We start from the raw sequence: 26,311 nt of genomic DNA on the forward strand, positions 1-26,311 counted from the left end.
TCAACCCGTTGTCATTCACTAGAACACGGTCGGCTCTTACCGTAGCGTGGAGTCTACTCTTTGAGTGTTTATTTTGCCATGTATCATTTTTAAATGTAGGAATAAAGGGTAGTAATGAGTAAAAGTTTGCATCATTTATGGACTGAATTGTTGTCTAACTTCTCTTGCTTACTTGACATAAGGCATGAAAGGACAAAAGGTGTGCTCACAAAAAAAAAAAAAAAAAAAAAAAAATTATCAAAATCAACACCAAGGCAAAAAGACCTTCATAGTTAATAATAAGGATAACTTTCCGTATGGCGCCACCACTTTTTCACTCATTTTTACAAAAAGGGATATGTCAATGAGGTAAATTAGATACTATATTATTTTATTTCGAATGAAAAAGTGGTGGCGCCATACGGAAACTTTTCCAATAATAATAATGCAAGACTGAGCCATGAGGGCTGCGCTCGTTGCTAGTTATTCTGGATTACTAAGAAAATGAGCAGAACAGGTGACAGAAGGGGAAATTTAATTTTAAACAAACGAGTGAAAAGCTAATTACATGTAACTCTAAAAAAAATCTTCAAGCTTTTTCACTCCTGACACCTTTTTCTTCTTCTTTTTAATTTGTTTGTTTTTAAAATGTCATACATACCCCTTTAATTTGTTTCCTTTAGCGTATTAGCAGCCCCCAAACAAACATTTGTGTGTGCATTTAGCACTAGCACTAACTAGCATGGTGATGGCCCAAGGGTAGTAGAAACCAATTTGCTTCACAGTCAGTGCTACAGGAAAAAATCCTCTGCTTGCATTTTGCTGAAATATAATGATTTAAAATCTGTCGGATTTTGCTGCATAAGGAGATTGCCACACAAAAAAAAACCTCCAGGGCCCCAATTTCATAAGTTACCTTTTAGCCTTCGAGAAAGACTCTGCTAGGGTCGAAACGTCAGGCCATTAACTATTTTTTGCAAGTTACCTGTTAAGCAGATAATCCCTGCTTGGCAAAGTGCTTGCAAACAAATTTTGCCAAGCAAAAAATGATTTGTGCACCAGCCACAACAATGCAAACTTAATGTATTTCGGGCAGTTAACCCATTTCTGCTAAGCAGTAATATTCTGTGCTAAGCAAGTTTTGTGCTTAAACAAGCATTATGAAATTGGGCCCTGAAGGATTAATGGCATCCTTGGCACATTATGCTTGTAATTTCACCCTTGGGTTACGATAACACGGTTGCTATTCCAGAAGCTAGTTTAGGTGTTGAATATGACGAACGGAGGTCAGTGAAGTGTGGATGGTTGTCTTGATAATTCATCAATATTGTCATGAGTCTCAGATTTATTTTGTTGGAGTTGAGGTTGAAATTTTTAAGTTGAGGTTAAATACTGTTTGTTTTGTATCATTTCCTTCTCCAGGTCTTTATTTTCTCTAGATTTTTTCACTGCTTTCCGATTATGATTCAAGGAAATTTGCTTCGCTTCACTCTTGCATTTAGTTTGTATGAACATGGAGCTTTAGCTCCATGGTATGAAGTACATGTGTATGACCCAGGCTTAAGGCTTGCGTTACTTGCTTGGTGTACGTACGTACATTGTGTTGAACAGTTTAGTTGAATGCATCAAGGCATACATGAACTCATCCAAATACTTAAAAGTTAGTTGTCTAAACAACTAAAAAAAAATGGTAAATTTATTGTTTTTCTGTAAGTAAATTTTTAATCTCTAAATAAGTCTGGTACTTTTTTAATGTCAATATCATCTGAAGGAAAAGTACAAAAAAAGAGTAATTTATAATAAATAATCACGCTGTGTTCAAAGTCACGTAGTGTTATTCTATATTTTAATCTCATTGTGTTTTTTGTAATTTGACCTGCCATTTGAACAACTTCCTTCCAGAATCTATCATTTCAATCTAGAGGAAATCATGCATGGCTTGTAGTTTGTACAATCTTTCGTTTTTTTCACATCGCTTTGTTGAGGTCAACCACTTAATTTTAATAACATTCTCTACAATTTGCTTGGTATTGTTGGCAGGTGGCCTAACAGCCTTACCCAGCCAGTTTTCATTTGTGGTTTATTACCAGAACTGTATGCTTCGATTTTGAGAGGGCAAGGGCACTAAGGCATTTTCTCCTAAGAAAATTCTACCCAACATTTCAAGGGCACCAAGGCAATGACCAGGGGGTTATGCACATTAACAAGCGACAGTGTGTAGTTCGCAAACTAATTGTACATGTACTGCACTCAGAATTTGTTAAGATCGATTTCGGCACTGTTTGTTTCTTTCCCATGAGTGTTTTAGTATAATTTGATATGTTTGCATCCATTCAGTGGTGATGCGATATCCTGTTGATGCCACTTCCCCTGACACTGACAGGAATGACGCATGGCTCATTACATTGTTGTCATGTCAAGAATCTTTTAAAAGTTTAATAGGAGTGGCAGTTTTTGTAGATAATCAATTTTTATATAGCGCTTTACATCTTAAAGGAACACGTTGCCTTGGATCGGTCGAGTTGGTCTTTGAAAAGCGTTTGTAACCGTTTTTTATAAAATGCATATGGGTAGAAAGATGTTGTAAAAGTAGAATACAATGATCCACACAAACATGCCTCGAAATTGCGTGGTTTTCCTTTTACCTCATTGACTAACACGTCAGCCATTTATGGGGGTCAAAATTTTGACTCCCATAAATGGCCGACCGTGTTAGTTCGCACAGTAGAAGGAAAACCACGCAATTTCGAGGCAAACTTGTGTGGATCATTGTATTCTACTTTTAAAACATCTTTCCACCCATATGCATTATATACAAAACGGTTACAAACGCTTTTGTTTTGACCAACTCGTCCGATCCAAGGCAACGTGTTCCTTTAAGGGTGTCTCAAACCGCTTCAAACATTTGTTTTCATTTGTTGTGGTGCATTCATTGTTGTTCCGATTGTTCAACTGGGACGGGGTCAGATGGAGAATGACATTGACAATGAGACCTGGGGTGGATTTCACAAAGAAATAAGACTAGTCTTATCTCGAGTTAGGATGAGTTACTTGTCCTAACTTAGGACAACCCATACCTTTTAAATATCTCCTAGGACTAGTCCTCAGTTAGGACTAGTCCTAACTCTTTTTGAAATCGACCCCAGGGCCCATTTCATGGCTCTGCTTACCGCCAAATTCTGTGCTTATGATCACCATTCAAGTGCTGAACTTCTGTGCTAGCTATGTAAGCGTAGAATGTCTAAAAGACACCTGAAAAACATAGTGTGGGTTAGGTCTGGGTGGGGAGGGGGTCCCTCGTACATACTCAACTAAATGTGGAATATAAGCACGCGCACCCTAAGCCAAAATCTTTCATTGGAAACACAACAGAAGAAATTAGGTAATGGATGGGTGGTTATATTATTCTGCCAATAATTGTTTAAATCTTGCGGTATTTCCTAGCATTAGTAAATGCTCCCTACAAGCATAGAACAAGGACCCAGTACGTAACAGGAAAAGTTCAGGATCCTGGTTTGATGTCCCATGGTTAGATCTGATTGGATATAGTAGTGTTCAGAAACATGATACCCATGTCCTGCTGTGTGTAGCAGATGAAATTCCATCATGCGGACATTCCATTTGGGTTGAGGTATTCCACAGTAAATGGTTTCCCCTGTAAAGCAGAGCAAATTTTGACACTAATTAATGCATCAGTTGCTCGTTAAAGGCACTGGACACTAATTGGTAATTCCTCAAAATAATTGTTCTAAAGCATAAAAATCTACTAACCAAGCAATGGAGAGCTGTTGATAGTTTAAATCATTGTGAGAAACGGTTCCCTCTGAAGTAGCGTAGTTTTGGGGAAAGAGGTCATTTCTCACTGAAATATTTAGACTTCACGGGGCCTGAATCCTTTTTTTAGGCACACAAATTTGTGCATCAAGAGTGTTGTTTCTTTCATTATTCTCGTGCAACTTTGATGACCAATTGAGTCCGAAATTTCACAGATTTGTTATTTTGTGCATGTTGGGATACACCAAGTGACAGCACTGGTCTTTGACAATTACCAGTGCTTTTAAAGATCATCATTTGCTTGTTGCTACATTAGCAAAACTTGGTTGGGCTGCTAAACATTTCAGCGAGCGAAAATGCAGTATTGACATCTGTTCCCTGCATGATTTCCACTCGTCATTACAAATAACATTACCACTAGTAATTTAATAAATCAGTGGATTGTGGAAGTGAAACCATGGTGAAACCTGGCCACGGATTCTTGTGTTGTTGTGGAAACAAAGTAAAACCCATAAATTGTCATGATGATGCTTCAATGCTCCACTTAATTCTTTTTGTTTTGTTTTTTCCTTCTTCTTTTTCTCTCTCAAATTGTTTAAACAGTTTTGAGTCCTTCCTCCCAAAAATTGTTATTTTTGGGAGGAAGGACTCAAAACTGAAACAAAATCAATTTAAAATATCTGGTGGACGCCGTTAATGCTTTTGTTTCATTTTTACAAAAACATGTCTAACATTCACGTTCTTCCTGCACAATTTGTGAAAAAATATCAAACCTGTTTTGAAAGTGTTTGATTACACTGAAATTTGATATTTTAAACCAATGTTTATGTTTTGTGATTTGTACTTAAAATGTACATGTAATCTGAAAATCAACATATCCAGAAGTGATTTCTCAGTAATGCGTCATGATTATTAAATCTCCATTGTTCGTCCATGGACCTTGTGCTGTCCATTACGTATTGTAATGGAGTGTTCAATTTGGATGGTACAGGTTTGTACATATGCAGGTACACTGTATATTTTACATACTGTACAGTCACACTGTTTTTGTTTTCTTGAGGTGAATGTGCTAAAAGGTCAAAAATGAAGGACTCCAAATATTGACTTCCTCTTTGCAAACAAGTAGGCCTACCTTTATTTTGGAGGTCAAATTGTTTTGTTCACTTCAAAATACAAAAATGTTCAAACCCTCTATGAATGTAAATAAACAAATTCCTTGTATTGTAATAATTAAATAACAATGTAAGATTTACAATTCAGATGCATTCTTATTTGCTTAGTCAGGCTTGTAAATGTATGCTTCATTTTTGAAGACAATGGCGCAAACCAAGGCATTTTCACCTTGGTAAAGGGCACGGTATGAGAGCATTTCATGGGCAACAAGACAATGAATGACCAGGGGCATTAAGGCAATCACCTTCATTGTCTCTTCATGAATAATCAGGCGTGCAGTGTTGATGTGTTTTTATATTTCTTTCATTCTCGGTACATTCTCACATCAAATGTAAATGTTTGTTTCATAATTAAAGCCATTGGACACTTTTGGAATAGAAGAAGAAAGAAAAAAGTTCACAGATTGACAAATAACTTACAGGGTTTACAGAAGGTAATGGTGAAAGACTTCTCTTGAAATATTATTCCATGAAATGCTTTACTTTTTGAGAAAACAATGAAACAATTATCAATTCGCGATATCGAGAATTATTGATTTATTTTTAAACACATGTCATGGCACTGCGAAACGTGCAGAAACATGGGTGGGTTTTCCCGTTATTTTCTCCCGACCCCGATGACCGATTGAGCCTAAATTTTCACAGGTTTGTTATTTTATATATAAGTTGTGATACACGAACTGTGGGCATTTGGACAATACTGTTTACCAAAAGTGTCCAATGGCTTTAACGCATTTTGGATGTTATCACCGACACTAACATTTCCACAAAGTTTCAACTCATAAAGCATCATTGTTCCGTAATTACTTTAGCGCAAGGTAACATCACCAGATTCAACAAATAAATTGAGTTTTCACAAATAAGATATAGTCAATCTTTGATTTGTTATTTTGTTACATTGAAGTACTGCATATAGCGCTGGCAGAGTGCCAAAAGCGAGTGCGCTGCATGTATTTTGCCTTGCTCCATGAAGAGGCAATTTGCATAAATTATACCAGCACTGCACAAAGACCTAGCTTGCGCAATAGACCCTTTCCATGAAATATGTAAATTGCACATAGCGCGCGCGCACTAACGTTTTGGTTGGCAAAATCAGGGAAAATCGCGCTGTTTTGTACATGGCTAATTGATGCGTGACGCACACGCGATTGCGCGTCTGCTTAGTGCACAACTCTACGGTGTTTGCCAACCAACAGGGTCTGTATGCACGCGTGAATGTAATTAGCATATTTCATGGGAAGGGTCCATTTATACAAAGAGACAATCATATTAAACAGTCAATTTAGTCATTAATATATAACTAATTAGAATTTTAACCAATTAGTATGATAAAAACAATAGATGTTCATGATGAAATATCTCCCCTCTATCATGGGTGGTTCATGTCAAAAATATATTGCCAAATAGTCTCTGAAACAATTATTTGAAGAAAAAAAATAGTTGAAATTAAAATGCAGTTTTTTTCCATTATAAAAATTTGGTTGCAGTGGCTTATGTATTGTGGGGATACAGCATCTTGTTAAGCTCATGCAGTAGTGTAGCACAATCTGCCAGCAAATGCCAGAAAAACTACCTGGGCTAAAACTTTTAAAAGATAAGTGTAACCTGGTTTTTGTTAACCTACATATTGTACACAACACACAAGGAAGCTAATCAGCTAAGGGCAGTCCCATTGAAGGACCAAGCAATATTACCAAGGACACTTGTGTCATGGTGGGTTTGTGGCCTGTAGTCTCTACAAACATGAGTCTTATGCCCTAGGGCCAATTTCATAGAGCTGCTTAAGCAAAAAATTTGCTTAAGCACGAAAATAGCTTGCTTATTTTTCACATGTTACTGGCCAAATGTCATGCCATTTATATGCATTGCTTGTGACTGGGATTTAGCTGAACATTAAAATTGAGTGGAGTCTTTGCCGGTAATCTGGTTTTACGAAGCAAGGTTTTTTTGCTTAAGCAAATATTTTTGCTTAAAGCCATTGGACCCTTTCGGTAAACAGTGTTGTCCAAGGCCCACACTTTGTGTACCACAACTTCTACATCAAATAACAAACATGTGAAAATTTAGGCTCAATCGGTCATCAGAGTCGGGAGAAAACAACGGAAAAACCCACCCTTGTTTCCGCGCGTTTCGCCGTGTCATGACATGTGTTTAAAATAAATCCGTAATTCTCGTTAACGAGAATTTATATTGTTTTGCTGTTTTCTCAAAAAGTAAAGCATTTCATGGAATAATATTTCAAGAGAAGTCTTTCACCATTGCCTTCTGTAAACCCTGTAAGTTATTTGTAAATCTGTGAACTTTTATTTTTTTTTCTGAACCGAAAGGGTCCAATGGCTTTAAGCAGCTCTATGAAATTGGGCCCACTGGTCAATCAGGACACTCTTACTTACTGGTGATGTCATTGGTGGTGCAATGGTGCAAACAAGCACTTTCAGTTTTGACAATCACAGGGTGTGACACTCACACAGGGTGTATCCTGGTTGGGAAACCATAACCCAAATTATTGTGACCCTCAATCTATTATGGATAAAATTCAACTGAGCATGACAAAAAGAGTCATTCTCTTCTATGTGCCTGTGGTGCATACTCATTGTCGACAAAACAAGTCAATAAAAGTTGTTAAAAAAAATATATAATACATGTAGCAGCGAAATTGGAGATATCAACAAAGTCTTTGTACTACACACAAAATGTCCCTATGGTATTGTGATTTTTATATTATTACAAATTGGAATGCGGGGAAAACTTTCTTCACTTATTTATATGTTGTTTCCCTTTTTTGAATAAAACAACGTGTTGTGATTAGGGCACATCTCAAGTGGGCAAACCTAAATGTATGACAAAAATTTGTGCTTGCATAAATTATTTTCAGCTTCTGTAGTTGACACTTTAAAGGAACACGTTGCTTTGGATCGGTCGAGTTGGTCTTTGAAAAGCTTTTGTTATAAACTTGATATGGTTAGAAAGATGTTGTAAAAGTAGAATACAATGATCCACACAAGTTTGCCTCGAAATTGCGTGGTTTTCTTTTTACTGTGCGAACTAACACGGTCGGCCATTTATGGGAGTCAAAAATTTGACTCCCATAAACGGCCGACCGTGTTAGTCGACGAGGTAAAAGGAAAACCGTGCAATTTCGAGGCATGTTTGTGTGGATCATTGTATCCTACTTTTACAGCATCTTTCTACCCATATGCATATTATAACAAACGCTTTTCAAAGACCAACTCGACCGATCCAAGGCAACGTGTTCCTTTAAGACAGAGTGTGACTGTGTGATTTTATCCTATTGAACTATCCTCTATTATAATATTATTGTAAACGACAGTGCACATTACTACAATGCCATTGAAAAACTCTGCATGGTTCCATTTCCAAGCAGCAATGATCTAAGGTCGCCACCTTCTGTTTGTAATGCAGATGGGTTGAAGGGCTCTGAAGTTAAAAACACTTTAGCCTATCAAATATTTGTCAAAGGAGTTGTTTTAGTAGCTGTCAGTTTTGAACAAAATTGCAGCTTTTAAAAAGAGACATATTATTATTCAGATTCTGGCCTGTATGCTTCGTTTTTGAAAGGGCAAGCACACTATTAAAGGGCACCCTATGAGGACATTTTTAATTTCTACTGGAGCATTTGAAGGGCACCAAGGCATTGACCAGGGGACATTGGGCAATTAAATCGCCTCTGTTGCCTCCGTGAAGAACCTGGCCGGCAGATTTTATTTTGATCATGATAGTATAGTCAGCGAAATTGAGAAAACCAACAATTTATTACTTGCAGTATTTGTGCAGGTTTTCGTTTGCCGACTCGAGCCTACAAATAGAATACAAATTATTTTTATTTTTTTGAGAACGGAAACGGTTGATTAGAAGTTGCTGGTAGTGGTACCAGGTTACGTATGACGTAAAGTAACATCATTGAACAGTAGTGTTGTGCTTTAAGGTAGGCGGACACAGTTCATCAACAGTAAAATGTCTAGTACATGTATTTTAAAAAGTCATTTGCAAGCGTGTAATGCTTCGTTTTTGAAAGGGCAAGGGCACCAAGCCATTTTCTCCTTGGTAAAGGGCACCCTATGAGGACATTTTAACTGGAACATTTCAAGGGCACCAAGGCAATGAAATGAACGGAAATGAAAACAAATACCCCTTTACCTCCTTGTTGCAACATTGTCATTTGTGTTGGACTTAGAATTTGTCGTGGAGTTGGTTTTTGTGTTCTGAGTTATGGCCAGACATCAGTTCACAGTAATCTGACAATGTTGTCCATAAAGATTAAAAGATAACGGCTTGCATTACAGTAGTATCAACTGATAGGCCTGTTCAAACATTATTTATAACCAGCAAACAGGTTATGTGCAAATTTATGATGGGTGTTAAAACTTCATTAGTCAGTTATTCTGGTAGAAAATCCAAATAAAATAAAATAACCAGTTGATCATCCCCTCCCTCGTCCTTTAAAAAGCTGTGACTCTAAGCTGAATTGGTGGCCAGTATGAATTAAAACGCTCGGTGGCCACCTTTAAAGACACTGGACACTATTGGTAATTGTCAAAAAAAAAGGCCCTCAACCTCCTCTTTTTGGAAAAACCCAGATGATCAGCTGGTAATTTTGTTTTAATTGGCCTAATGCAGTTTAATGTCAACCTAAGTAGTGTACCTAGATAAAATACCGTGATATTTGGAGTCTTCCCTAACACCATACCTTCAAAACAGTTGTTTAAATAAACATTTGTATTTTTCCATCTTTTGTATGTTGCTGATATCTTTGTGTTTGTATTTGCAGGTAAAGGCAAGAAGTATGACCCATCATTCCATGGACCCATTGCAAACAGGTAAACACCTAAAAACTATTTTTGTTTTCTTTAAAACTTGCTCAGCGTCGCACTTTAAGTTCAGTAATAATAATAATATAAATTACAACATTTTATTTTATAGAGCGCTAAATACGGATGTTTCTAAGCGCTATAACCAGATTGACAAAACAGATGGGTTTTAAGTTGAGATTTGAAAGTGTCCAATGAAGGAGCTGCTTAAATGTGGGTGGGTAGCTTGTTCCAAAGTGTTGGAGCTATGACTGAAAAGGCCCGATCGCCATAGCGTGTCATGGTGCGAGGCCCGGGGAAAGCTGGAAATGAGCTATTGAAGAAGAGCGAAGGCGTCGGGTAGCTGATGAAAGTGAAGAAGAACGAACGGCTATGAGGTCTTGGAGATATACCAGAATACCAGAGCCAAATTATGAACAGTAGACAGTGTTTCCCCTTAACTATTTTAGTGACAAGTTAGCAGGACAAGTTAAGTTGTCATGTAAGTAGTCCATCGGATTTGGCAGTTAGTCGAATCTATGAAATAGAGATGCTGTTAAACACTAAAAACTAGTCAGCCAGACCGCCCACTTCTTTGAGCAAAGGTTTGAGAGATTACATTTGAACTCTGAAATGCATGAACTTTGAAACAAAAAGTAGGGGAATATCAAAGCCAGGGGTCGAAATTGCCACTAGCCCGCTAGCCCGGGACTACCAGATTTACATCCGGGCTACTGATTTTTCCAGTTTGATAGCCCGACAGGCTAGTTGAATAATAATGCAAAAATCATCATCACAAACAATAAAGAACTATGTTATTGGTGTATTGTAAAGTTTGAGCCGTGACCATGACATAACGTGGCTTTTGGGCTACCAAAATCTAATCAGGGCTACTAAAAATTATTGGTCACTAGCCCTGCTGACTACCATGGAAATACACTTAATTTCGACCCCTGAAAGCAGACAGGTTTTTAAACCTTGGCGGTGATTTGTTACACATGGCAAGTGCTACTGAAAACTTGTTGGTGCACCAAGTTGTGTTTACAGTGTTGAGAACATGGAAAGCATTCTAGACCCAAAAGTTCTTAAACAGCTCAAAGATTCACACTTTTATAACTGGATGCCATGAATGCCAAATTGCATGTCGATAATCAGTGCTATGAAGGTGGGCCCTGCCGCCTATTTCACAAAACTCTTCCTAACTTAAGACTAATCTTAAGACTTAGGACGAGTCCCAACCCTGCACTGTAGCATGCAGACCTTAAGATTAATCCTAAGTTTCTCGTCCTATCTCGAGATAAGACGAGTCCTAACTCTTTGTGAAATCGACGGCTGTCATTGTTTTCCATTATGTCTTAATTTCAATGCTCCATTTGTTGTTTGATTGTACTCCACAGGAGCTGCACTGATATTATATGCTGCATTATATTCACAGTCTTTGTCATCGGGATGTTTGTTGTTGGTGGCATCGGTGAGTTTTGAAGGAAATGTTTAGCAACCCCGCCCGTTTCCTTTTAAGAAGCCGCCTACTTTTTTCTATTTAAAAAAATAAATAATTAAATACATGTTGGCGATCTTAGACGAAAAAAAAAATTATTTCGAAAAAAAAACAACAAGTCAAGCTGGTTGTCTTCAAAAAGATGTCAGACGCCCACCCCCTCCCCCCCCCCAAAAAAAAGGCCTCCTACCCCTTTCTTGAAAAGCAGGATACTAATTTGTTGTTGTTTTTTTTTGCCTAATGCCTCAAAAAGCAAATCGAATATGGTTCGTTTGTAAGTTTACCCACAATTTTAAAAACACTACCAATGACTTCAAATGAAATTTCAGAGGATATCTTTTATTGCTTATTTTTACATTCATATGTAGGACTAGAATAATCAATGGTTGAAAAAAAAGAAGTATACTTTACCTTTATATAAATTTGTATAAAGTGATGGGTTAAAACTTGTGTACAAAAACTTCATGTATAAATGGAAGTTGTGGACTTGTAGGCGTAGGTAATGAACTAAATAACTCTGTGTTGTTTGTGGTGGGCTTTGACCGAACCCAAGGTCTTATGCCATTTGAGTGCAGTCAGGCAATAATTATTAACAAACCCATATGACCCCGTATTGCATTCGCTTTGTGAATCTACCATTCAAAACTTTTTGAGCAGGCGTTAAGAAATGTTGGAATGTTAAAAAATGGTTTCAGATTTGTGATTATGGAAATTATAATTGCTGTCCGAGTCAAAATTAGTCGTATACAGTGAGTAGCGTCACATCTCACAAAGTGAGTCGAAGGAAATAATTGCTCTTATGGTGTTCTCAGGGTTCAATTTCTGTAAATTAAAGGGAAGGTATACGTTTGGTTGTAACTCTTATAATTTATGGCAAAACAAACTATTGGTTAGAAGACTACAGTAGCTTTCGATAGTATTTAAAGCATTTTGCCGGGGAACTCATACATGATGGCAGTGTCTGAGATACTGTCTCTATGGTAATAATAATAATAATAATTAGAGATTTATCAAGCGCACATATCTGCCTAACATGGCACCCAAGGCGCACCAAAAAAAAAAACCCACTAGAAACAATAATTAGCGAAATAACGACAAGTATGGAAATGACAGTTAATCGCTGGATTCCCTCATGAGGTATGTTTTCAGATGCTTGTGGAACAATTTTGTAGTTTTGCTAGATTTGGTAGTGCCCTAGTTTCCTGCTGCATGAAGCAGTCTGGTAACAACGGCTTATTTCATTGACTCTTTGTACCAAATTAATGAAATGCATCACCATACTTAGTGATCCCCATTTTTCCTTTGGATGTACATGTATTCTACTGTATGTTCTTCAACAAATAATCGTGTTGTTTAAAACCATTTTTTATTTAAGCTAGATCTGATCTCACACCTTTTTGAAGGTCAATGCTATGTTTGTGATTTATTTTTGTAATCCATGAACAATAACATTTCCATAATGTTTTGTACAATGATATTGTTTTGGGCATAAACAGAAAATTATTGAATCAATAGCTATTGATTGCAATTAGCTTGCTATTTCATAGCCTTAATAACTGCAATATACACTTTATCTATCCCTTGAGGTTAAAGCCACTGGACACCTTTGGTAATTGGCAAAAACTGGGTGTTCTCACTTGGCCTATATCAACACATAAAATAACAAATTTTGTGAAAATTTGGGGTCGATTGGTCATCGAAGTTGCAAGAGATTATTGAAAGATAAACATCCTTGTTGCACAAATATGTGCGTTTTCAGATGCCCAAAAAGGCTTCAGACCTAAAGTCTTTTAACATTTGAGTGAGAAAGCTACCTTTTTCTCAAAAGCTATGCTACTTCAGAGAGCCATTTCTCACGATGGTTTATACAGCTCTCCATTGCTCGTTACCAGGTCACTTTTTTTAATTACAATTATTTTGAGTGATTACCAATAGTGTCCAGTGTCTTAAGTTAACCTTTTGTTTTAAATCTGTTCTGAATTTGACTTAATTTTTTTTAAAATATTAACAGGTTGGTATTCTGGGAATCCGTTGACATTAGTCTACGCTACCGACTCGGAGGGAAATGTGTGCGGCCAGTCACCCGGATTTGAGTAAGTCCAGAATATTATTCAGCCGATCTAAATGTCACAAGCTTGTTTAAAGCCATTGGACCCTTTCGGTATAGAAAAAAAAAAGTTCACAGATTTACAAATAACTTACAGGGTTTACAGAAGGTAGTGGTGAAAGACTTCTCTTGAAATATTATTCCATGAAATGCTTTACTTTTTGAGAACTCAGCAAAACAATATAAATTCTCCTTAATGAGAATTACGGATTTATTTTAAACACATGTCATGACATGGCGAAACGCGTGGATACAAGGGTGGGTTTTCCCGTTATTCTCTCCCGACTCCGATGACCAATTAAGCCCATATTTTCACAGGTTTGTTACTTGATATATAAGTTGTGGTACACGAAGTGTGGGCCTTGGACAAACTGTTTACCGAAAGGATCCAATGGCTTTAAAGGAACACGTTGCCTTGGATCGGTCGATTAAAACGATATTTTAAAAGTAGCATATAATGATCCTGACAAGTATCACTCGAAATTGCGTGGTTTTCCTTTTACCTTGTCGACAAACATGGTCGACCATTTATGGGAGTCAAAGTGTTAGTTTGCAAAGTAAAAGGAAAACCACGCAATATTGAGGCAAATGTGTGTGTGTCATTGTGTTCTAATTTTAAAACATCTTTCTAACCATATATGCAATTTATAACGAACGGTTTCAAACGCTTTTCAAAGACCAACTCGATCGATCCAAGGCAAGGTGTTCCTTTAAATACATGGGGAAATCTGGTTGATCTTCAACTCATTTTGAAGAGAATAACGGCACTTGCAGATTTCTGAACTTTTCCCAGGATCCATTTTTTAACCACCCCCCAAAAAAAATAATAATAATAGTATTAATAATAAATAGATTAAAATCAAATAAAATTCGTTAAGAACACCCTTGATTGTAGAGGAGGTTTTTTTTAAACCAAAGATAAATGTATAAAATAGGCTTCAAGCTCAAAAGCTTTCATAATAATAATAATAATATCGAAGTCTTATATAGCGCACGTATCTACCAAACAAGGTACTCAAGGCGCTGAGTATATACAAACTTTCAGAAAGAAAGATTTTGTTCATGCTTTGCGCTCACAGTTGAAGTTTTGTTTCCAACAGCCTATGACATTCCTGGAATAGGATGTACTTTGCTCTACAGTATTCTGAATTTATTTCCATAAACTACCCCAAATCTGATGTAGCAGGCCACGATTCAGTCTTGCAGAAAACTTGTTGGGACTCATTTTAACTGTTGTGTTTATATCAATCATTTTTTTTAGAACCAAACCTAATTTGATCTACTTTGATCTGTTGGAATGCTTCACTACGACGTCAGCACTTGAGCTAGGATGTCCATCACCGAAGGTTTGTCATTTGACATTTAATTGTTATCATAATTATTATTATTTTATTTCACCATAATAATTAAAATATACAGAAATACAAGGAGTATAGGGATGTCACTTTCTTATTCAAATATAAACTGATAAACCAAAAGGGAATCTGACAGGGCAGATTTTGTAATACTTTTGGGTTGAGCAATAAAAAATAAGTTTATAACGAGATTTGCTCCTATGGTCTTTGGATTAAAGGCAGTGGACACTATTGGTAATTACTCAAATTAATTATTGGCATAAAATCTTACTTGGTGACGAGTAATAGGGGGAGGATGATGGTATAAAACCTTGTGAGAAACGACTCCCTCTGAAGTGCCATAGTTTTAGAGAAAGACGTATTTTTCCACGAATTTGATTTCGAGACCTCAAATTTAGAACTTGAGGTCTCGAAATCAACCATCTAAACGCACACAACTTCGTGTGACAAGGGTGTTTTTTTCTTTCATTATTATCTCGCAAGTTCGATGACCGATTGAGCTAAAATTTTCACAGGTTTGTTATTTTATGCTTATATGTTGAGATACACCAACTGTGAAGGCTAGTCTTTGACAATTACCAATAGTGTCCACTGCCTTTAACATGCCAGTGCTAGTGCGGTTGGTCTGCTCCCTATTTTGTCGATATCTTTTTGTTCAACTGAAAATAATTTTAAAAATTTACCCAATCAGTTGATTAGTCCTGAAACAAAAACAATCAGACTAAGACCTGTGTAAATCAATTAAAGACACTGGACACTATTGGTAATTGTCAAAGACCAGTCTTCTCACTTGGTGTATCTCAACAAATACATAAAATAACCAACCTGTAAAAATTTGAGCTCAATCGGTCGTCGAAGTTGCGAGATAATAATAAAAGAAAAAAAACACCCTTGTCACACGAAGTTGTGTGCTTTCAGATGCTTGATTTCGAGACCTCAAATTCTAAACTTGAGGTCTCTAAATCAAATTCGTGGAAAAATACTTCTTTCTTGAAAACTACGTCACTTCAGAGGGAGCCGTTTCTCACAATGTTTTATACCATCAACCTCTCCCCATTACTCGTTACCAAGTAAGGTTTTATGCTAATAATTATTTTGAGTAATTACCAATAGTGTCCACTGCCTTTAACCCTTTAGCACGCACGCAACATTAAACATAATGTCACACGCTCCTTAGTGCGCCAGGAATATTCAATCGATTTCCGGTCCCATCCAGAAATCGTCGGATAACTGTCGGTGTGATTATTTTCTTGTGTTACAAGTTGGGTTTATTTTGTTGAGGATGAAATTATCTTTCGGATGATTGTCACAGTTGCTTTGTTTGTCTCACAAAATTCAAGATTTCAAGTTGGAAACACAAGAGAGATCAACAAAAAATTGAAAACTTTGTTTGCGTATCAAGTGAAGGTTTGTTTACGTGGAAAGTTGTGCACACAAGTTTTCTCAAGTTTACTGTCGTCCGACAGGAAAACAAAGCTTCAAAAAGTGGTTGAAAATAATCACAACATACCTTGAGAAATGAAAATGAATGCCTCTATTATCAACAGATACCGTCTGTACCTAAAATCTTTTGTAAAATCCTTTCAAATTGCGGTATTCCGTGTGTAAAAACACCAGAAAGTTTGACTGTCATTACTGTGTACATGCGCGCGTAGTACGTGGTACATGTACATCCCCTAAACGGTCCGGCTACACAGAGAAAACGTACGGCTCCACACAGAGAAAAAGCACCCACTCATACATGCGTTGTTTGATTGTGAAATGACTTTCGACCTTTGAACCTTACGTCATTTTTTTTTTTGTGGACCTTGTGCTATTTTTAGACTGTTGTCATCTTGAGATCGCGCTCTATCTACGGCTGTTTGCTGCGTTGTAATCGCATGTGTATAACTCAAATTAAACCATGTCAAACTGCGCGGGCACGTGTGGGCGGTATACGCGGTCATACGCAGGGCGCCTCCGGGCGTTATGCGGGCTAAAGGGTTAAGCCTAAATAAACTTCGCTTGAAATTAGGGTTAAAAAAAATTTATCTGTGCATCATTATTTTCTTTGAAAAATGTTAGATTCTTTAGTCTTGGTTTGTCATGTTATTATACTTTGTTACCTTTAATTTATTGTTTGTGTACATTGTTTCATGCATTTTGTTTTGCTGTGAACTTGTACCTATATCTACTTTTTAAAAGTTTTTGCCTGGTTTGATTCGTATAAATTTCTTATCTTTTCAGTATTTGTTTTGCTTTTAATAATGTTAAGTGTTCTTAGTTATATGTACAGCGCCTTTTAGCACTTGATTGGACCGTGACACTGTGTCCTTGAGCAAGACACTTAACCATTGCTTCGTCCTTCGGATGGGACGTAAAGCCGTTGGTCCCATGTGTTGTGTAACGCATGTAAAAGAACCCAGTGCACTTATCGAAAAGAGAAGGGGTTCGCCCCGGTGTTCCTGGTTGTGGCTGCTTAATGCGCCGTAGCACCTTAACCCTTATAAGTTGCCAAATAATTGGGTCTCAGAATTCATCACTGCAATAACCTATCTTTCTGAAAGTTTGTATATACTCAGCGCCTTGAGTACCTTGTTTGGTAGATACGTGCGCTATATAAGACTTCGATATTATTATGTTATATGGCGCTTTATAAATGCTGTTATTATTATCTTTATTATTAGGTGTGTGTACAAGACTGTCCATCCATCACGTACGCCCCATACACACTGGTCTTAGCAGATAGTTTTTTGCCTGATGTACCCGGCATTCCCGTGGAAGAACTACTAGACTTAGAATGGGCCAAGTTTATCTGCTTGAATGGCTTTGACCCAAAGACAGAATACAACAAACCTGGGGGAACATACGTAAGTATACATTAATAATATTCAGTAAGTAAACATTAATATCGCAGACATATTCAAAAGAGGCTCTATTTGTAATGTGTTGTGCCTGAGCCGTCTAGGTCACTGGACCTTAGCTCTGGTGTTGTCAGCAGCAGAGTGTGGGTTTGAATTCCGGTCGTGACACTTGACATTTATTTAAAATAAATAAAATAAAATCTTATTTTAAATTATTGTTATTTGTTCTTGTAGACCCTTTGATTATGCTATTGTTATTTTTTTTAAACGTTACTGGCAAATGAAAAGGGGAAAACAAATTACGGAAATAAAATAAAATGTTTAAACTTTTGTCAATATCTTTTTTATTTTCCCTTCAGAATGGTATGGAAGGACTACAAAAGATGTTTGAAGATAAGAAATGTGCAGCTTACTACATCGCAAGTGAACCATGTAAGTGATAACTAGTATTGAAAGCGTCGGACACTATTGGTAATTACTCAAAATATTTGTAAAAACTTACTTGGTAACGAGCAATGAACTAGACGGAAAGCTGGGGATAGCTCATTCTGGACACTATTGGTAATTACTCAAAATATTTGTAAAAACTTACTTGGTAACGAGCAATGAACTAGACGGAAAGCTGGGGATAGCTCATTCTGGACACTATTGGTAATTACTCAAAATATTTGTAAAAACTTACTTGGTAACAAGCAATTAACTAGACGGAAAGCTGGGGATAGCTCATTCTCCATAGCTGCCCCTCGCCTATGGAATGAGCTCCCGTGGGGTCTGAGAGAGGTGATCTCGTTGCCCGTATTCAAAAGCCTTCTCAAGACATTTCTGTTTCCACACCCATCCTAGTTTGTTTGTTTCTCTTTTGTTGTCATAGTCTCATGTAAAGCGCTCTGTTCTCCGTAGAGCGTATATAAATGCTTCATATTATTATTATAATAATTATTATTATTATAATGGAGAGCTGTTGATAGTATATTAAAGCATTGTGACTTGTGAGAAACGGCTCCCCTCTGAAGTAACAGTTTTTTGAGAAAGAGGTAATTTCTCACTCAAATATTAAGACTTCAGGCCTGATGAAGCCTTTTATTATGCATCTGAAAGCACACAAATTTGTACAACAAACCTAAGGATGTTTTTCTTTCAGTATTCCCTTGCAAATTCGGTGCCAATGGAGTCAACATTTTCACAGATTTATTATCTCCAGGGGAGAATACTGGCCTTTGACAGCTACTCTGCTGATCAGACACACCAGAGTTTTAATCCCGTTCTCTTAAAGATGCTTTGTCAGATTTTTGGCCCCAAACATTAAAAAATAGATTTTTTTGAGTGAATGGTATTTTAAAGAGTATCACCTGCTCTAACGAAAACAAGTTTAACTTTTACTTTTAACGTTTCTTATAAAACACATAATAATTGGTCACGTGATATATTGTCGGGATCCCGACAAAAACTAATTTTGAGCATTTTATTTCACTGCTACTAATAATTGGCAGACTTTTTCGAGCAATGGCTCAAATGAAAGCTTGTAACTTTCTCGACCCCCATCAAAATACCTATTGAATTTTAAATCAAAATTTTGGTGTCAAATCGGCCAAAAATCTGACATAGCATCTTTAACCGCTAGGCCATCACGCGTTATTGCAATTCTTTAATGTTATTTTTATTTTGTTTTTAATTCTTATCCACAGTTTCAGACCGATGCATTCCAGCTTTCCTGGTGAATAGCAATGTGTCTCTCGAGAGCGTCTTGACTACTGGCCTTTCCTTAATCAAGACGGTTGGGGGTGCAGACTTGGCCAATGATACCATCTTAAAGTCATTTATTACGTAAGAAACAGCTCAGTAACTGAACACTTCTCAAGCAGAACTTGAACAACCTTTGAAGGGTTTTGGGTTCTTTTTGTAGGACACAAAACACAACATCCACAGATTAACATTAAACGCACAAGGGTTGAAGATAATCATGGTAGAAAGCTTCCCTGAAAGTATTACTTGCTGAGGTACATAGTTTTTGAGAAATGAGTAAAACTGTACAATGTCAAAAAAACAATTTTTGTCTCAGGAGACAGAAAATTATTTTAGCATTTACAATGTATTCACGCATGTTAAAGACCCAGTGCGCTTATCAAAAAGAGAAGGGGTTCGCCCCGGTGTTCCTGGCTGGATTGGCAGCATATTGCGCCATAGCAGCTTGTAAACCATTACATGGTGCTTAATGATTAGGTCTTATATCTCAAAATTCGCCCCACTCCTTGCAGTAATAATACCTGGCGCTTTGTATCCTTTGGCAAAAGGCGCGTTATAAATACGGTTATTATTATTATTATTATTATTATTATTATTATTATTATTATTATTATTATTATTATTATTATTATTATTATTATTATTATTATTATTATTATTATTATTATTATTATTTTGAATTGATTGATTGATTGATTGTGCTCTATGTTTCTTTTCTAGGGCTGCTGATAACTTCTTGAACTTGCGGTCTGTCTTGAGTGTTGTCTATCAGGACTTTGTGTCATCATGGTACATAATTCTCATGTAAGTATAGCCACTCATATATTGTCTTATAACCCAGTTCAACCCATGTTAATCTAGTCCCTCGTAGCTTGTCTTTAAACCACACCTATCCTTCAGCCGATTTCACGAAACGCTAGGATTAATCCTACCTCGAGTTAGAACGAGTAACTCGTCCTAACTTAGGATGGGTTCAATCTGTTCTGACGTCTATGGTCACGGAAATTAACCCGTCCTAAGTCCTCAGATTAATCCTAAGTTAGGTAGAGTTTGGTGAAATCGATGGCTGGTCACATGAACTCCTGCTGATAATAATAATTATTTCAAGTACACGCTAATCCACCAATCAGATTCGAAGAATGGAGTGGTGATAAAAACCTATATTGCACGGCTAATATCACCACCATGCGTCTTGTGTGTTCTATGTCACGCGCCAAGTTTACTTGAAGATAAATATGTTATCACACGCGCGCTCATGGAAATATGGAAAATATAGCGCTTCTGCGTCCCATATCCTACTCGGCCTTTGGCCTTGTTGGATATGGGACGGAGAAGCGCTATTTTTTTCCGTATTCCGCTCGCAGTTGTGTGATAACTTATATAGTGGCCAATTATACTACGCCATGTCTGTCTACATGACACTCCTGACTCAAGAGAGTTGCAGAACCAAGTGGGCCTACGATGAGTTGCATACATTTAAGAACAAATAAAAGAGTTTTGAAGCTAGTTTAAGTAGCGACATGTTAAGATTTGGGGGGGGGGAGTTCATTTCCATAGTGATTGGCCAGAGTGTGAGAAGGAACGATTCTCCATTAGTGGTGTGTACATGGACTGCGAAGAAGTTAGGTGTCAGTTGATTTGTATGGACTCTTACCCTTACTGACAGTAAGAACATAGTACATATACGTCGGACACAGAATGCTATACTTTTCCAAATTCCACTCACACACTATGCTTAGAAATTTCAGAACAGATTGCGTTTGTTCAAGTACAATATGTTGTGAACCATCTGTTCTTTTCAGAACCACCCCAACTCATTTAGAGATTGTCATTACATGGTGTTACCGCAAACCTTACTACATGGTTTTTTCCACCATGCAAACTTTCAAATCCTACTCATGCACAAAGTGTTACTGCAAACCTTACTAGATTGTCTCTCCACCATTCAAAGTTTCAAATCATACTCATGTACGTCCGGTGTTACCGCAAATTTTTCTGTATGGTATTTCCCGGCATGCAAAATTTCAAATTCTACTTACAATGTGTTTGATGTGTTAACATTTTGTGTCTGTTTGTTGACAGTGGTTTATCCATGGGTATGTTGCTTTCCTTGATATGGATTGTTGTGATGCGTTGGTTGGCTGGATTCATGACATGGGTCAGTATCTTTGCTCTGTGGGCAATCTTAGGAGCAGGTGAGAATTATACAAATATTTATTAGAGAATGGAATCGATTTATCATGTGCAACTGACCCGAGCCCAATTTCATGGCTCTGCTTATCGCCGAATTCTGCGCTTCCGTAAGCGTTGATTCTGTGCTTACGGTAAGCAGGGCCATGAAATTGGGTCCTGATTAACACCTTGGTGAAACTTCATAATGCTCAATTTAAAATTTAAAAAAATGTTGAAAACATACAATGAGGCGTCACGGATTTGAATCCCACCCTATAGTTGTATGCCCGTGGATTTATGAAAATAAGGAGTATACACCGTATTGAATAACCCCTTTTTGCTATGAAAAGTCGCCATCTTGTAGGGCAAACCGTATGCGCGTCTAAACGCGTACATCATCGAAGCACGCAGCACGTAACATTCCCAGTTTGATTTCTACGGCACTTGCACACCTGCACAGACGCCATCTTGTGGGTTAGATAATTGAGCCGTAGTGACATCATATTCAATACTGTCTATACAGGGCATATCACAACCAAATTAACTTCTTTATCTCCAAGTACTTGGTAGTTATCTTCCCATGGGGAACTTGACAAGGAGGTCAAATTTTAGTGGAAACAAAACTTTAATCTTTGTCCATAACTGCAGTACTTTTAAGTGAAACGTTTCTCAAAATGCATTATGCTTTTCAAAGCTGTTGTGCTGTATCACCATTCATTTTTCAGTCAGTACAATTGTTACAAATATTAATTTGTTTTTGTTGTTGTTGTTTAAGGTATCTATTGTTGCTGGCAGCAGTGGGTAGAGCTTGGGATGACCGGTACAAGCAGCAGTGGGTCACTTGATGTGAGCAATGGTGTAACAGCATTTATCAGCGGATTATCGGGGTTCCTAAGACTGCAGAAAACATGGCTGGCTTTCGGTGAGTAAAAAATTGCAGAGTTCTCAACACTTTGTGTTTACTCAATCAGTGTGTGTAGATGACTTTTTCTGTGCTTAGTAAAAACCATTATTTTTTTATATTTAAACTGCTCACAAAAAGTAAGGAAACTTTTTTCAATCCAGTATATTTGTTATTATTTAATACTCTCTTTGTATATGGTATATATCAATGCAAAGCTGAACTGTTCCTCTTTAAAATGATACCACATTTGCAATGATTACATGTTGCTGGACTTGTCTACATGAATAACAAAGAGGCAAAGTCACAAATCAAATGTGCCAAAATTACCGTTGTCTGTGAATGGTCAATAGGTAATGCTCATTAATCAAACCGATCAAGCTTTTCAGAACCATTACACAGTGATTTTCACCAGTGAGCTCATCGGACACAATTTACCCTTATCTCATGAAAAACACCTTGTTTGATGGGTATTTGCAAGACGATATTCTACAGCCGGATGCAGTCCCAAACTTGCAGACTTTGGACCAAACTCCATCTTTCAAGATGACAACGCTCGCCCCCCTCGAGCCCGACTGGTGACTGACTACCTGAAAAATGTTGGGGTGCACCGGATGGATTGGCCCGCTAACAGTCCAGACCTGGATCCCATGGAACATCTGTGGGACCAGCTTGGCCTCGCTGTCCGCGCCAGAACCACCAACACATCAACTGTGGCTGACCTAACCAGGTTCCTGAAGAATGGAACACCATCCCTCATCATCAGCGCATCATAAGACTTTTGTGCAGCATGAGAAGAAGGTGCCAGGCTGTCATCAACGCCTTCGGATCATCCACTCGTTACTGAACTTCTTGTATCAATAAAGTGTATTAATATCAGTAAGTTGTCTTGCTCTATACCAAATTTCTTGTCTCAATCAAGTGGATTAAGATCAGTAAGTTGTCTTGCTTGTTTGAATTACAGTGTCAATTCATACAGTAACACAAAAAATATTGCTAATTTTGGCACATTTGATTTGTGACTTTGTCTCATTCTCATTAACGTGGTCAAGTCCAGCAACATGTAATCATTGCAATTGTGGTATCATTTTAAAGAGGAAGAGTTCAGCTTTGCAATGATACATACCATATACAAAAAGAGTATTAAATAATAACAAATATACCGGATTGAAAAAAGTTTCCTTACTTTTTGTGAGCAGTTTATTTATATATATATTTGCCTGCAATAGACCTACACTCCCAGCCTTATATCTTTGGTCACACCCCCCCCCCGGGGTACCCCCTTTCAATGTTGGCTCTCATTGCCAAGTCTTCTGCGTTCCCGTCAACATTGTACGTGTACACTTGTTGCCTGTTGTGAATGGAGAGTCTGTTCATTTTGTTTGTTGCTTTTTTTTTTTTCTGTTGACTTCAGGTATTGCTCTGTCTATTCTGTTACTCCTCATCATACTAATAACGCTGTGTTTGTGTTCACGTATCCGTATCGCCGTCCAACTCATCAAGGAATCTAGCAGGTAAGGGCATTTGAGTTCACAGTGGTGTGATTTCTTCTGGTATACTATAAGCCCCCCACCCCTCAAAAAAATAGTAATATTTAAAAAAAATGTTTGCATATATTTTACTACCAAGATCAAATTCATCAACAAAAATGAAGGTACAACTTATATGGAACGCCCCTGATTGCAGAGTCGGGCTTTCAAAACCAAGGATAAATGTGTGTAAGCAGTCTTCGCACTCGATTTTCACTTCTTTCACGATTTGCGCTCACAAGATTTCACGCTTTGTGCTCTTAGTTCAAGTTTTATTTTCAGCAGCCCTTCACATCCCTGAAAATAGCTTGTTGCTATCATTATAATTGGAATTAAATTTGAAAACTTCAATAAAAGCCAACGATTTTTTAAAAGTCTGACTCATCTTTTTTGATTGTATCCTTCAGGGCGGTTGGTTCAATGTTGTCAACGCTGCTATGGCCCATTATTCCATTCTTACTACAAGTTGTAATCATCACATTATGGGCAACCATTGCTGTGTATCCTTTTATAATTTTGACTGTCAAGAATCCATTTTGATCCACTGGATTATTGGTAATTGGTAATTGTCACAGACTAGTCTTCTCACTTGGTGTATCTCAACATATGCATAAAATAACAAACCTGTGAAAATTTGAGCTCGATTGGTCGCCGGAGTTACGAGATAACTATGAAAGAAATAAACACCCTTGTCACACGAAGTTGTGTGCTTTGTGGTGCTTGATTTCGAGACCTCAAATTCTAAACTTAAGGTCTCGAAATCAAATTTTTAGAAAATTACTTACATCACTTCAGAGGGAGCCGTTTCTCACAATGTTTGATACCATCAACCTCTCCCGATTACTCGTTACCACGTAAGGTTTTATGCTAATAATTATTTTGAGTATAATTACCAATAGTGTCCACTGCCTTTAAACTATACAGAATTACAAGGACCTCATAGCAAATAAGATTAGGGTAAAATAACAGCTTTTTGCTCTCCGTTTTGCATATTCCATTTCACGTCCTGAAAAGTATTCCTTGACAATATTTAACTCAGCTTCCTGGCTACGTCTCATCAATCCAACTATGTAGTTTATAATGCAACGAACTCCATGAACCAAACTGTCATTGATTGTAACCCAGAGGTGAGTCTATAACTGCTTTGTTATTTTTGTGGAAGTTAGTTGATGGAATTATTTTGAATCACATAAATACTGGGCCCAATTTCATAGAGCTGCTTAAGCACAAAATTGTGATTAAGCAAAAAAATCCTTGCTTAGTAAAATCAGATACCGGCCAAGACTCCACTCAATTGTTATGCTAAGTAAACAACAGCTAAATACCAGTCACAATCAATGTATATGGCATAACATTTTGGCCAGTAACATGTGTAAAATAAGCGAGCTGTTTTTGTGCTTAAGCGAAATTTTTGCTTAGCTCTATGAAATTGGCCCCAGATCTTTCTGTAACTTTATTGAGAAATGAAATAATTCTAGAAGGCAATAGTATTCAAGTTGAAGCACATGTGTCTCGTTTGGTGGAAATAGAGTGAGTGAACAGACTGGTCATTATTGTGGGTCATCCAATCCAACTTAAAGATGCTATGTCAGATTTTTGGCCGAGTTGACCCAAAAATTTTGATTTAAAATTCAGTAGGTATTTTGATGGGGGTTGAGAAAGTTACAAGCTTTCATTTGAGCCATTGCTCGAAAAAGTCCGCCAATTATTAGTAGCGGTGAAATAAAGTGCTCAAAATACGTTTTTGTCGGGATCCCGACAATATATCACGTGACTGATTCTTATGTGTTTTATAAGAAACGTTTTAAAATTTTGTCATGGTTCCTGACCATTAAAAGTAAAAGTTGAACTTTTTTTTCGTTAGAGCAGAGGATACACTTTGAAATACCATTCACTCAAAAAAATATATTTTTTAATGTTATGGGCCAAAAATCTGACATAGCATCTTTAACAGCAATCATGAAACAAAGACACAAATAAGGTTTAATGGACTTTCTTTCTACCTAGGCGATGACATGTAGTAGGAAGGACATGGTAAATAATCAATTAGGGAGGTTGTTCTAAGGTCAAATCGTTAGGCTAATGGAATCTACAGATGTTTAAAGTTCATCAAAATCAATTCATTTCCTCCTGTAGACATTCGATAACTCTACCGGTGCCTCCTGCATGTTCTCGTCCTACAAACTCCCAAGCTACATCATCTATCTACAGTTCTATAATCTCTTCGGTCTATTCTGGATGATGGAGTTTGTAGTTGCCCTGGGGCAGGTGGCCCTGTCCGGGGCATTTGCTTCTTACTTTTGGGCGTATCATAAGCCTCAGGATATCCCAACGTTACCGCTGTGGGGAGGACTCTACAGAGCTCTCAGGTAGGTTGGAATCTTTTATCACTCCGGTACACTGGATTGGAGAACTTCATCTTAAAGATAC

The 26,311-nt window shown here is 37.3% G+C and overlaps 1 protein-coding gene across 1 annotated transcript in view; it reads left to right on the top strand.

The window, feature by feature from the left end:
• LOC139948023 (choline transporter-like protein 2) overlaps nucleotides 1–26,311 on the top strand; it is a 33,484-nt gene that overhangs the window by 410 nt on the left and 6,763 nt on the right. Inside the window, exons 2-15 of the mRNA XM_071945993.1 lie at nucleotides 9,715–9,763; nucleotides 11,131–11,204; nucleotides 13,243–13,324; nucleotides 14,600–14,684; nucleotides 17,360–17,542; nucleotides 17,896–17,968; nucleotides 19,222–19,360; nucleotides 20,000–20,083; nucleotides 21,362–21,474; nucleotides 22,227–22,373; nucleotides 23,767–23,866; nucleotides 24,289–24,381; nucleotides 24,921–25,008; nucleotides 26,018–26,250. Of these exons, the coding sequence (XP_071802094.1) occupies nucleotides 9,715–9,763; nucleotides 11,131–11,204; nucleotides 13,243–13,324; nucleotides 14,600–14,684; nucleotides 17,360–17,542; nucleotides 17,896–17,968; nucleotides 19,222–19,360; nucleotides 20,000–20,083; nucleotides 21,362–21,474; nucleotides 22,227–22,373; nucleotides 23,767–23,866; nucleotides 24,289–24,381; nucleotides 24,921–25,008; nucleotides 26,018–26,250 (1,543 nt within the window). The remainder of the gene's footprint in view (nucleotides 1–9,714; nucleotides 9,764–11,130; nucleotides 11,205–13,242; nucleotides 13,325–14,599; nucleotides 14,685–17,359; nucleotides 17,543–17,895; nucleotides 17,969–19,221; nucleotides 19,361–19,999; nucleotides 20,084–21,361; nucleotides 21,475–22,226; nucleotides 22,374–23,766; nucleotides 23,867–24,288; nucleotides 24,382–24,920; nucleotides 25,009–26,017; nucleotides 26,251–26,311) is intronic.

Source organism: Asterias amurensis, chromosome 15 (genome assembly GCF_032118995.1).
Source record: "Asterias amurensis chromosome 15, ASM3211899v1".
In the NCBI taxonomy this organism is placed as follows: Eukaryota; Metazoa; Echinodermata; class Asteroidea; order Forcipulatida; family Asteriidae; genus Asterias; species Asterias amurensis.